The 12,635-nt window shown below is 47.5% G+C and overlaps 1 protein-coding gene across 1 annotated transcript; it reads right to left on the reverse strand.

Annotated features, from left to right (window-relative positions):
- Window positions 1-2,652: 2,652 nt before the first annotated feature.
- LOC104300055 (carboxypeptidase A2) lies at window positions 2,653-11,757 on the reverse strand. The gene is made up of 11 exons (XM_054178078.1): window positions 11,678-11,757; window positions 9,557-9,638; window positions 9,043-9,177; window positions 8,468-8,566; window positions 7,788-7,889; window positions 7,173-7,274; window positions 5,637-5,747; window positions 4,905-4,995; window positions 3,977-4,176; window positions 3,559-3,643; window positions 2,653-2,876 (listed from the first exon to the last, which is right to left on the reverse strand). The coding sequence occupies exons 1-11, from the start codon at window positions 11,740-11,742 to the stop codon at window positions 2,689-2,691; spliced, it is 1,260 nt and encodes a 419-aa protein (XP_054034053.1). The 5' UTR covers window positions 11,743-11,757; the 3' UTR covers window positions 2,653-2,688.
- Window positions 11,758-12,635: the final 878 nt, after the last annotated feature.

Genomic DNA, 12,635 nt, shown 5'->3' on the forward strand with positions numbered 1-12,635 from the left:
ACACCAGATGAGGCTGTGAATAGAGATGTCTGAGACACTTGTGGGAGTGCTCCTTTCCAAAATAGTCACACTTAACCCAAAACCAGAATCACAACATCCCAGCGGGGGGGACAGAGGTTGGAAGGGACCACTGATGATAGTCTGGAGGTCATCTCATCCAAACCCCTGCTAAAGCAGGGTCACCCACAGCAGCTTGCCCAGAATTACAATGACCAGGTAGGTCTGGAATCTCTCCAGAGAAGGAGACTTCACAATCTCTCTGGGCAGCCTACTCCAGGGCTCCATCACCCTCAAAAGCAACAAGTTTCTCCTCATGTTCAAACAGAACCTCCTGGGCTCCCGTTTGTATCCTTGTCCTGTCACTGGGCACCACTGAGAAAAGTCTGGCCCCCACAAAACAAACCCACATGGTGCTTTCTGATGCCTCCCCTTCCAAAAGCCCTGTGTCCTCTGAGCCTAAATGGACATTTTAGCTGCTGGATCAGGTGTGTTTGCTCTACCATGAGTTCATGGACCAGTGAGTAACTCACCAGCTGCTGGAGGGTCACAGGTCATGGAGATAAACCTGTTAGCCTCAATAACCCTTCCAACAGCAGCAAGCACTGCTGATCTCCAAGCCTTTGGTGGCTCCCAAGTGTGTCCCTGAGATACTTGCTCCTAATCCCCAAGAAATTGGCAGGCTGGAGAACAGAATGAGGGAGGTGAGTTCGTGAGTGACCCCAGACTAGCCAGGCTGGGTGAGAGCAGGTCCTTCCACCTCCATCCTCCCTCTAACTAAATCTAGGAGGGAGAAAAGGGACAGAACAAATATATGGGGACATCAGGGCAGAGGACCACCCCCTCCCTGGTGGTCTGGCAGTGTCCTGAGGCTCATTAAAGGAAATTAAATTCCTTTAGTCAGTCTCAAAGCCTGGATTGTCCTGCTTGACATCAGGTCCTCCACAGCAGCACCCAGAAATTGGCACCACTGGGGCCTTCAGGTTCACAAGAAGACCAGCATGGAACTGAAACCAAATTCTTCCTGTCATAGAATCACAGAATCACTTTGGTTGGAAAAGACCTTTAAGATCATCAACTCCAGCCATTACCTAACTCTACCAAGTGTGGAGCTAAGCCATATTCCCTCTGAACAGGCACTGGATGCTACTGAGGTATGGGTGCACATTAGGTGCCCCTCTGGTAATCCCCCCACCTGTAGCCACACCATGCTAGAGGAGCAATTCACTCTCTAGATGATCCAGCTGATCACTCAAGTGGTTCAGCAGCTTTGAAGAGCTCACATGACTTTCACAGGATCAGAGAATCATGGAGTCACAGACTGGTTTGGGCTGAGAGACCTTTAAAGGTCATCAAGTTCCAACACCCCTGCTGGGAGCAGGGATATCTGCAGCTAGAGCAGGTTGCTCAGAGCCCCAAACAACCTGACCTGCAATGGTTCCAGGGATGGGGCATCTACTACCTCTCTGGGCAATGTGGCACAGGGTCTTACTACCTTCACAGTGAAGAACATCTTCCTTTTCTCCAGACTGAATCACCCTCTTTTAGTTTCAAACCATCACCCTTTGTCCTGTCACAACAGACCCTGCTCAAAAGTCTGTTCCCAGCTTTCTTCTCAGCCCCTTGAAGTCCTGAAAAGCCACCAGAAGGTCTTCCTGGAGCCTTCTCTTCTCCAGACTGAACAATCCTGGCTACTAATGGAGGTGGAGCTCCTGAGGGCACCAGGCAGGACAGTTTGTAAGAGATATGGGCTAGAGGATGAGCATCATCTCCTCTCCCAGTGCAACTTTCTGCTCTTATATTTAATGTTCCCTCATCCTCCATGCCAATGCAAGTCCTTCAGCTAACTTCTTGTTTAACTGTGTGGGAAATGTTCTCTTTGTGAGAGGACACAGACATCTCAATAGCCATGAAAGTGCTCCATCCTCCTCTTGTCACTATTCCTGCTTTGTCTCATTGAAGTGGACCCCATTTGTGTCCTAAAATCTTCTAAGAAGCGTACCATGGATGTAGAGGACTTATAGCAGCATTCCAGTACCTGAAGGGGGCCTACAAGAATGGTGGGGAGTGACTTTTCACAAGTGCTTCAAGTGTTAGGACAAGAGGGAATGGATTGAAGCTTGAGGAGGGTAGATGTAGACTGGAGATTAGGAAGAAATTCTTTACAGTGAGAGTGGTGAGACACTGGAACAGGTTGCCCAAGAAAGTTGTGAATACCCCTCCACCCCCAGAAGTGTTTAAGGTCAGGCTGGATGGTCCAGGGCTTCACACCCTTTTCATGAAGAAATTGTTCATGTCTAACCTAAATTTCTGGTACAACTTGATGTCATTTCCTCTTGTCCTGTTACATGTGCCTTGGGAGAAAAGATCAACCCCCACCTGGCTTCAACCTCCTTTCAGGGAGCTGTAAAGAGCCAGAGGGTCTCCCCTCAGCCTCCTTTCCTCCAGGCTGAACAACCCCAGTTCCCACAGCTGCTCCTCACAAGACTTGTGCTCTAGAACCTTCACCAGCTTGGTTGCCCTTCCCTGGCCATGCTCCATGCAGAGCTGCAGTGAATAAGCCCCACCATTGAAAACTTTTGAACCACAGCAGGTGGATGCACACAGGGTTTTATTCAACCAAGTGTTGTGTCATTACAGATGCCACCAAGAGAAGAGGATTTGTGAGCTTGCTGATGCCCACCCCAGCTTTTAGTCTGTGTTGTCTCGCACGTGCTCCATGATGGTCTTCAGCCCCAGCCAGGTCTCGTTGGCGGTGGGGATAATCTGGTTGGCTGGCAGGAGGAACCCATAGCGCCCTGTGTCTCTCAGCTCCAAGGCAAAAGAGTATTTGATACCATAATCATAGCTCCAGTCTATGCTGCCTCCACTGGCACGGTCTGAAAGGGGAGTGAGAAGAGTCAGAAGCATGAAGGGATCTGGGTTCTGCTGTCTCACCTTTTCTCCTCCTTGAGGGACAGCTGTTACGTTTTTTGTGAACACTCAGCTCTGATGCCTTAAACTACAGCAGGGTAGATACAGGTTGGACATCAGGAGGAAGTTCTTTACTGTGAGAGTGGTCAAATGCAATGGAAGGGATTGCCCAGAGAGGTGGAGGAGGTCCCACCTCTGAAGACATTCAAGGTCAAACTTGATGGGGCCCTGAGCAACTTGCTTATTGCAGGGGGGTTGGACAGAATAAGGGCCTTTTCCAACCTGATGCATTCTATGTTTGATGACCTCAAGCTGGATTAGGGGAGGTTTAGGTTGGACATTGGAAGAAACTGCTTCACTAAAAGGGTTCTCAACCACGGGAACAGGCTGCCCATTGAGGTGGTTGAATCGCCGTCCCTGGAAGTGTTTATAAGCCTCAGAGATGTGGAGCCAAGGGACATGGTTTAGGACCAGACTTGGTAGAGTAGAAGTATTGTTGGACTCCATGAGGTCTTTTCCAACCAAACAATTCTATGATTCTATGTTTGGATGGTGATGTCACTCTACAGAAGCATCACTGCTTGCAGGAGGGAGAGACCTTGGTAGAGGGGACAGAGCCATAAAAGCCCAGACCAGCAGAACACTCACAGATAACTTTGCAGATGCTCCCAACTTGGAAGCTGGTGCCATACAGGGAGCGGATGGAATCGGCAGCAGCTCTTCCCAAGGCATCCTGGAGCGAAGAAGATGAAGGAGAAGTCAAAATAGTAGCCACTTTTAATGTGACTCATTGTTTAGATTTAGTCAGTCTGAACCATACTGCCTCTCTACAACTCCACGAAAGGAGGTTGGAGAGAGATGTGGGTGGGTCTCTTCTCCCATGAAACAAGTGACAGGACAAGAGGAAAGGGCCTCAAGCTGCATCTGGGTGTTGGGTGACACTGCTTTAGCAAGGGGGTTGGCCTAGATGATGTCCAGAGGTCCCTTCCTGCCCTACCATGCTGGGATTTTGAGTATAGAGATCTGGCCAGACAGAAGGAGCTAAAGCCGAGTCCCTGGGTCTCACCAGCTCGGCGTGGTCTGCTGGCTCCGTGCATTTGTAGCCATAGGGGTACATCAGGAGCTGTGAGTAGCTGTGGAGGGTGAGGAAGGCCCGGATGTTTCCATGGTTCTTGATGAAGTTGACAACAGATTTAACTTCCACCTCTGAGTTGGCACTGGGCCCGTGGTAAGATTCAGAACAGGGGTAACTGCTGGCTCCAGGACCTGTTGGTGCAAAGAGGGCATAAAGGGAAACCAGTAAAAAATGGTATTCATGAAAGGTCAAAGCAGAGCAACACAGAGCTGGGCTTCCCTAGGAACAGATCTTGAGCCTAAAGTCAGGTCTTAGGTACTCCAACAGAGAATGTGACTACTCAAGGAATGCACTTCTAGATGATACAGGTCATTGCCACCAGAGAAGGCCACAACAATGATCTGAGGGATGCAACTCTTCTGCTGTGAGGCCAGGCTGAGAGAGTTGGGTTGAGCCTGGAGAAAAGAAAGCTCCATCAGGATTTCCTGGTGGCCTTTCAGGACTTAAAGGGGTAAATAAGAAACATAGGGACAGACTTTAGAGCAGGGCCTGTTGTGACAGGACAAGGGGTGATGGGTTCAAACCAAAAGAGGGGGTGGTGCGACCCTGTCCCAGGGTGCCCAGGGAGGTGGCAAAAGCCCCTTCCCTAGAACCAATGCAGGTCAGGTTGTTTGGGGCTATGAGCAACGTGCTCTAGTTGAAGATGGTTCTTACTGAAGGGATGGACTAGATGACCTTGGAAGGTCTCTTCCAACCTTAAAGCATTCGCTCACTCTATAACACCTACCACCCTATTTGACCACTTTTTTCCTCAATCCCATATATGATGGCAATTTCTGGTCCTATGTGACAGGATCTGGACACATGGAAGGGATCTTTCTTCTTAGTGACAGCCAGAAGCCAGAAATTTTTTTCCTACCTCCAAAACCTGCATCCCAGTTCCTGTTTGGATCAACTCCGTAACACAAACTGCCTGGAATCTTGGAGCGAGTCTTCCGCCACATGCGATCCTAAACCAAAGAGCCACTAGTTGGATGAGACCACCTTTAAAGGTCCCTTAGAACCCAACAACACCTTCCATGACTTGATGGCTTCAAGAAGGAGCAAATGTTGCTCCTCGCATTAAAATTGTTACCCAGGAATCATTGCTGTTCACCAGGAAGTGAGTGGACCTGGTGCTCAGGGACATGTTTCAGTGTTGACTGGGCAGTGCTGGGTTGATGGTTGGACTGGATGATCTTGAAGGTCTCATCGCAACCAAATATATTCTGTGATCCTAGGCATGAGCCTAAGATTATTTCTGGTGGGCCAGCTGGAGGTGCTCAAGAAACATGTGGACATGGCACTTTGGGACATGGTTTAATGGCCGTGGTGGTGTTAGTTTGATGGTTGGACTTGATGATCTTAGAGATATTTTCCAACTGACACAATTCTATGATTCAATGATTCTAAAAACTGAAGTGCTGGTGACTTCACAGTGGGTTAAGATGGGTTAGACAAAGAATTAGTGTCCTTGGCTGCACAACTCTTTTGTAGCTCCTTCTTACAGCTTTAAAAAATAGATTTTCAGAGCCTACCTTACACATATGGTTGACTTGGAAGAGGATGACAGCTCTTTAGATCAGCTGAGACACCCAGCATGCTTACTCACCGAGGTGTGAGTGAACACATATCCATCAGGGTTTGTGACTGTCAGCAGGAAAATGTCCATTTTGTCCAGCAGAGAGGTGATGGATGGATCCTTCCCATAGTCAGAGGCGATCTAAGCAGAGACAACATGGTGACCATCAGCCTATTTCATTCCCTCCTTTCTTAGGTTCAAGCAGAGGCTCCAAGCCTGGCTTTTAGGGCAGGACAAGAAGAAATAGCAATTAGCTGCTGGCCATGAGTGTTTCTTGTTAGGCTTGGAGCTTGGAGACAGAGCAATGAATGTATTCTACTTATTTCACCCTGAAGACAGAATGAAGTTAATGGAAAAATAGCAACAGCATTTTCTCCTGGAGAATGGGCCAAAGCTGGAGGAATTGAGATGTGTTAGGCACATTGCCAACATACAAATGTTGGCACCACCTTCTCTGGTGGCCTCATCATGGTCAGCAGAATCTAAATATTTGTTTCTATAGAGGTGGAAGTTCTGGCACTCTTGTGGAAGATAACCAACCACCTGGTGTTACTCTGCAGATCGAAGCAGCAAACTAATCTTTCATCAGTCCTTGGTTATTTCTACAACTCCAAGCCCTGCAGACCTCACCAACATCATCTGAGAGATTACATTTCATCTACCTGAACTTCTCCCAGCTGCTCTAGCATGACACAGCATTCTTCAGTTCTTTGTCTGGGCAGCTCCCACCTTCTCTCTGGAGTTGGTTGGGCTTTGGGAGGGTGAAGGAGACTGAGCAGAGCTGCTACACACTTGCACTTGGGAAACAACCACCCCATGGATGCTCCAGGCTTGGGGCAGTGTGGCTGAAAACTGACCAGTGGAAAAGGACCTGGGGGTGTTGGTTGACAGCAAGATAAGCCAGTGTGTGCCCAGCATCCTGGCTTGGATCAGCACAAGTGTGGCCAGCAGGAGCAGGGCAGGGATTGTCCCCCTGTATTTGGTGTGGGTGAAGCCACACCTCAAATCCTGGGTACTGTTTTTGGCTCCTCACTCCAAGGGCATTGAGGTGCTGCAGTGGATCCAAAGAAGGGCAATGAAGCTGGTGAAGGGTATGGGGCAAAAGTCTAGTGAGGAGTAGCTGAGGAACCTGGGGTTGTTCAGCCGGGAGAAAAGAAGGCTGAGGGGAGACCTTCTGGCTCTCTACAACTCCCTGAAAGGAGGCTGGAGCCAGCTGGGGGTTGTTCTCTTCTCTCAAGGAAAAAGTTAAAGGACAGGAGAAAATGCCCTCAAATTGGACCAGGGGAGGCCTAGACGGGATATGAGGAAGAATTTCTTCATGAAAAGGGTTGTCAAGATATAGACCAGACTGCCCAGGACAATGGTGGAGTCTCCACCCCAGGAGGGATTTCAAAGCCAAGGAGATGTGGTGCTGAGGTTTAGCGGTGACCTGGTAGTGCTGGGTTAATGAACTCAAAGATCTCTTCCAACCAAAGTGATACCATGATTCCATGGCTCTGTCGAGGTGTAATACACTTTTCTATAGTCAGAGACATTCCCAAGATAGGAGAAGAACCCTGAAATGACCTTTCTAGCTATCCATATGGCAGATGCTTGAGTAACCCACTCCCGGGAATGGATACCAGCATCCAGCCAGATTGCAGGACGGTTGCTTCCTCCAGTGCTGAACTGTCAAAGAAAACAGAAAGATTTAAAACTCTTGTTGACACCTTGTAATCAAGGACATCTCCTGTAGACCAGGGTGCTTTGGACTCAATTGTGCTGTATCTACAATGAATATATGTATGAGTATTTGTGCTGTTCTTCCTGAAGGGAAGAAGGATGAGCGGAGACTTTCTGGCTCTTGGCAACTTTCTGAAAGTAGGTTGGAGCCAGGTGGGGGTCAATCTCTTCTCCTAAGTAACAGAAGAGGAAATGGCTTCAAGTTGTGTCAGGAGAAGTTTAGGTTGGTCATGAGGAACAATTTCTTCCCCAAAAGGGTTGTCAAGGAAGGCCTAGAACAGGTTTCCCTGTGCAGTGGTGGATCACTGTCCTTGGAGGCACTTGAAAGCCATGTGGATGTGGTGCTGTGGGACATAGTCTGATGGTGACCTGGCAGTGCTGGGTTCATGGTTGGGCTTGATAATCTTAAAGGTCTTTTCCCACCCAAACAATTCAATGATTCTCTGCTATGTGTCATACCTGGAGCACATACAATGGCCTCTTTTCATAGGATTCCCCAATCTTGATCTTCTTGACAATTTTGCTGAACTCATAGGCAATGTGATCCAGCTCTTCATAAAGCTGAAATTAAAAGCTATGATGAGACTGACATTTTACTGTAGGACCTGAGGAAATCTTTCATTCCTTTTGCCTTCATTACTATGACCTCCTCAAAGCCCACCTCACCCTACATTGGGGTAGTCAGTGCTGTTCCTAACATTACAAAATAGAAGGGATTCAAATCAAGATCACTTAGAGTAGAAGGAAGTGAAATCGAAGTCTACTTGAATGAGTTCAAAACCCTCTTCAAGAACTTCAGGCAATAAAATATCTTCCTATATTTCCCTATTTTAAGATTAATTTATTTCTCAATCTCATTTGAGGGTCAGAAGGAAAGATTTTGACAGAACCCTGCAGAGTTGATGAAAAATTACAACCAATGCCTGCCTGTTCCAAAACTCTGTCAGGTTGCTGACTAGAAAATTAATATGTTTAGAAACCAAATTGCACACCAAAAGAAGCTGGAAAGACATTTTGGATCCTAATATAGGATGTTTCAGTGATTGAAAAAAAAGGAATGAAGGAAAAAAAAAAAAAAAAGGTGGGAAAAAAAGGCCAGAAAAAGAGAAATCCTCTCCCCTCAAAGCTGAGGTACTCACTTCTTCCAAAGTGTGGTATATTGCATAGCTGAAGCTGTCACTGCTGCGCTCCAATTGTTTGCTGTAGGCCATATCTTCCTTTTCTTTATCCAGAATAGCCTAAAAGAATTGATGGAAGTGTTGAGAAAAGCCTCAGTTTGCCAACTTCTGACCCAATGTTGATCTCAAACAAATGTGCTGGCCCGCTGAAAAGGATTGTCCCCATCTTTCGTAAAGAATCATAGAATCGTGGGTTGGAAAGGACCTTAAAGATCATCTAGTTCCAACCCTCCCCCACCATAGGCAGGGACACCTTCCACTAGACCAGATAGCTCAAGGCCTCATCCAACCCGGCCTTGAACACTTCCAGGGAGAGGGTATCTACAGCCTCCCTGGGCAACCTGTTCCCTAGTTGTAAAGAACTTCTTCCTAATGTCCAGTCTCAATCTCCCCTCTTACAGATCAAAGCCACTGCCTCTCGTCCTATCGCAACAAGCCCTTGTGAAAAGCCCCTCCCCAACTTTCATGTAGGCCCCCTTTAAGTACTTGAAGACCACAGTAAGTTCTCCCAGAAAATATGTGCCAGTGGCACCTACCTGCAGGTCTTCTATCAGGATGGAGTACTCAATTCCATTGGATTCCAGGAAGGCTTTGACTGCTTGGACATTGTTAGCAGGGATTCGCACATCCACAGGTCGGCCAGGGGTGGAGGGACTGATCCAGAAGTCAAGCTGCAAAAAGAAACATTGGTCTTCCATGAGGGTTATTTGAATATTCTCCTTCTTAACAGAAATATTTTCAATAAAAGCTCTGTGTTACAGAAACCCAGAATCCCAATGTTGGAAGGAAACTCTGAGGTTCATAAAGGCCAAGCCCCCTGCTAATGCAAGGTCACCACAGCAGGTTGCCCAGGATCACAATGTCCAGGTGTGGTTGGAATCTCTCCAGAGAAGGAGACTCCACAATCTCTCTGGGCAGCCTGCTCCAGGGCTCCACCACCCTCAAAGGCAATAAGCTTCTCCTGATGGAACCTCCTAAGATCCAGTTTGTGCCCATTGCTCCTTGTCTCATCACTGGGCACCATTCTCTTGCCCTGAGGTGACAACATACCTCAAGGTGTTCCAGTGATTCCAACAGCCTCAACTGCTCAACCTCCTCCTCATTTCTTGCCTGGATTCGGAGAACCTGGTGCCTGCAAAAAATCAGTGAGTCTTCAGAAACAGTCTCAAAAAGAAGTTGGGTTGAATGACCTTGTTATTGAGATTATGAATTTGGTGGGTAGTTACATGCATGCTACCAGCTGGTATGGACTTCTTCAATGCAGTTGACTTAGTGTCACCCAAGAGTTCAACCAACAATCTGTTGTACAGGCACCAGGATAGGAGTGAGTTAAATGGCAATTTTTACTCATCAGAAGCTTTCATCATAAAGAAGACATCAAGTGGATGAGTATTTACCTGCCTACAAGGATCAGTCTTTCACAGTTTCATAGAATGGTTTGGGTTGGAAGGGACCTTAATGATCCTCTAGTTCCAACTCCTCTGCCTTGGGCAAGGACACCTTCCACTAAAGCATGTTGCTCAAGGCCTCATCCAACCTGAACACTTCCAGGGAGGTGGCATCGTGACCTCCCTGGACAACCTGTTGCAGTGTCTTGCCACCCTCACTGTAAAGAACTTCTTTCTAAATCCACTCTTGCATCAAGAAGTTATTTTTTGTCAACAACTTGCAGAAGAAAAACATTCTGGCTGATCTTGCCAATGATCAGATGTTTGAGGGGCATCAAATATGGGAATCGTTTCTCCTTTCCTCAATCTCGTCAAAGGACGATGACAAACTTCCTGGTGTTGTCAGAAGGTGATACCATCAGGGGGTGTCCTGTGCCATTCCAGGTGGAATGAATCACCTTCTGGAAGTACCTCACTCCACTGGTACTTCAGCAATTAACTTGGACTATGCATTGTACAAGGTATGGGGATCACAAAGTGGGGTTTGGATCACTAGGAACATAAATCCCACTGGAACACCAGATGCTCCAGGCTGCCTGGGAAAACAGGTACAAGCAAACAGTACCAAGAGGAGAGGGTGCAGAACTCAGGATTGTTCAGGATGATCTAATCTCAGCCTACAACTATTTGAAGGTGAGTTGCGAAAGAATTGCCAACTCTTCTTGGTAGAGGTAGATGATGACAAGAGGAGGAAACAGCTTCATGCCCAGAGCTGAGGAGGGGGGTGGGCTAAAATCTTCTGGAGGTGCATTACACTCGATGCTTTCATGAAATGACAAAAGGAACTGCAATAGGTTGCCCAGAGAGGTGGTAGATGCCCCATCCCTGGAAACATTCCGGGTCAGGTTGCTGGGGCTCTGAACAAAGATTCACAGATTGCACTGGGTTGGAAGGGACCCTCAAAGGTCATCTTGTCCAACCTCCATGCAGTGAGCAGGGACACCTCCAACTAGAACAGGCTGCCCAGGAACACATTGAGTCTGAACCTGCTCTAGTTGAAGATGTCACAGAATCACAAAATATATCTGGTTGGAAGAGACCTTCAAGAACATCCAGTCCAACCCTCCACCCAGCACTGAAGGGTCAACACTAACTCATGTCCCTAAGCACCAGGTCCACATGCCACTGGAACACCCCCAGGGACGGTGACTCCACTACTGCCCTGGGCAGCCCGTTCCAATGTTTGATAACCCTTTCAGTGAATAAATGTTTCCTAACATCTAGCCTGAACCTCCCCTGGTGCAGCTTGAAACCATTTCCTCTGGTCCTGTCACTTGTCATCAAGGAGAAGAGGCTGGGCCAGGCCCCTCCTTGATCCAACCTCCCTTTAGGTAGTTGTAGAGTGATAAAGTAGTTGTCTTGCTGCCTGCAGGGGGCTTGGACTAGATGACCTTGAAAGGTCCCTTCCAACTCAAAGCATGCTATGATTCATAGATCCATAGATCCATAGATCAAAGCTTGAGACTGCTCCCTAGGTACAGTCAAAACCAAAACGAAGGCTTGGGTAAACCTGGATTTAGGAGCTCAACTCATTCTTCTTAGAAACCCAAATAAAAGTAGAGGGAGGTTTCTTCAAACACTGGAGTACCAATGCAACAGGGTAAGTCAGCCATAAAAAGCAAGGAATGTGCCTCAAGCAGACTTCTTGAAGTTAAGATCATGAAAATCAACACATGGATAGCAGGGCCTTAAATGAAAGGTATCCCATGAAAAGATAACTCACCCAACAAAAGTTTTCAGGCACAAGGAAGCCCCGAGGAGGGCACTGAAGATCAAAATCAGCTTCATGGTTGAGACGATGGCCAGCTCAGCTTAGCAAAGGGGAATTTATAGAGGGCTTGTTTAGAAGTCTTTTTTATCCAGATTAAACATCTGTGTTCCATCTGAATAAGTTCTCACCTTTATCAGAGCTTTCAAGGCAACCAACAGGATAGGAGGTTGATTTCACTTCCAAATAAAATTTTCCACTGAGAAATGCAAACCTGGAATGGAGGAATTGTTTTCAAAGCTTTGATTTCATAGCTCCTCGCTGCCCTTCCACACATTTTTCTAGACAGAGGATAACAAAGTCAAACTGGACATTACTCCAGCTCTCTCTGGGGGTGATGAGCTCTACCAGTTGACCCTTGGTCATGGGTTTTCCTCCAACAGGTTTCTAGTAGCCTACTGTTGTTGCAAAGAGGCAGCTAGCAGAAAAGAGCTCGCTCCACCAAAAACCTCAATTGGAGTGAATATTTTGAAGGGTAAAGACTGAGTTCTTCATGATGGTTTCATACAGATCCAGCAGAGCTTCAAGCACTGAAAGGTTGCAGAAAGATTTGCATGAAAGCAAGTTGGAGAATAGGAGCAGAAAAAAAAGCCTTGGGTGAACAGAAACACAGAGGAGCTCAGCTCTGCAGGTAGAGCCTACTCACAGAATCCCAGTATGGTGGGGCTTGGAAGGGTATTCTGCAGATCATTCAGTCCAACCCCCCTGCAGGGGGCAGGGGCACCCACATCAGGTTGCCCAGGACCACAATAGCCAGGTGGGGTTGCTGTGCCTTGATCAGATCCCCTCTCAGGCTGCTCTTCTCCAGGCTCAACAGCCCCAGGGCTCTCAGCCTTTCCTCCTCACTGAGATGCTCCAGGCCTCTCAGAGCTTCTCAGCATCCACTGGACTCTCTTCAGTAGTTCCCTGTCTC

The sequence above is a fragment of the Dryobates pubescens genome, chromosome Z (genome assembly GCF_014839835.1).
Source record: "Dryobates pubescens isolate bDryPub1 chromosome Z, bDryPub1.pri, whole genome shotgun sequence".
NCBI lineage: Eukaryota > Metazoa > Chordata > Aves > Piciformes > Picidae > Dryobates > Dryobates pubescens.

Excerpts from the sequence above, each read along its gene's own strand:
- LOC104300055 (XM_054178078.1), bottom strand. The coding sequence starts at position 11,742 with ATGAAGCTGATTTTGATCTTCAGTGCCCTCCTCGGGGCTTCCTTGTGC. Across the intron at positions 7,890-8,467 it reads TATACCACACTTTGGAAGAA|CTTTATGAAGAGCTGGATCA; the intron begins GTGAGTACCTCA and ends TTTTAATTTCAG. Across the intron at positions 4,177-4,904 it reads CTGGGATGCAGGTTTTGGAG|GTCCTGGAGCCAGCAGTTAC; the intron begins GTAGGAAAAAAA and ends TTGCACCAACAG.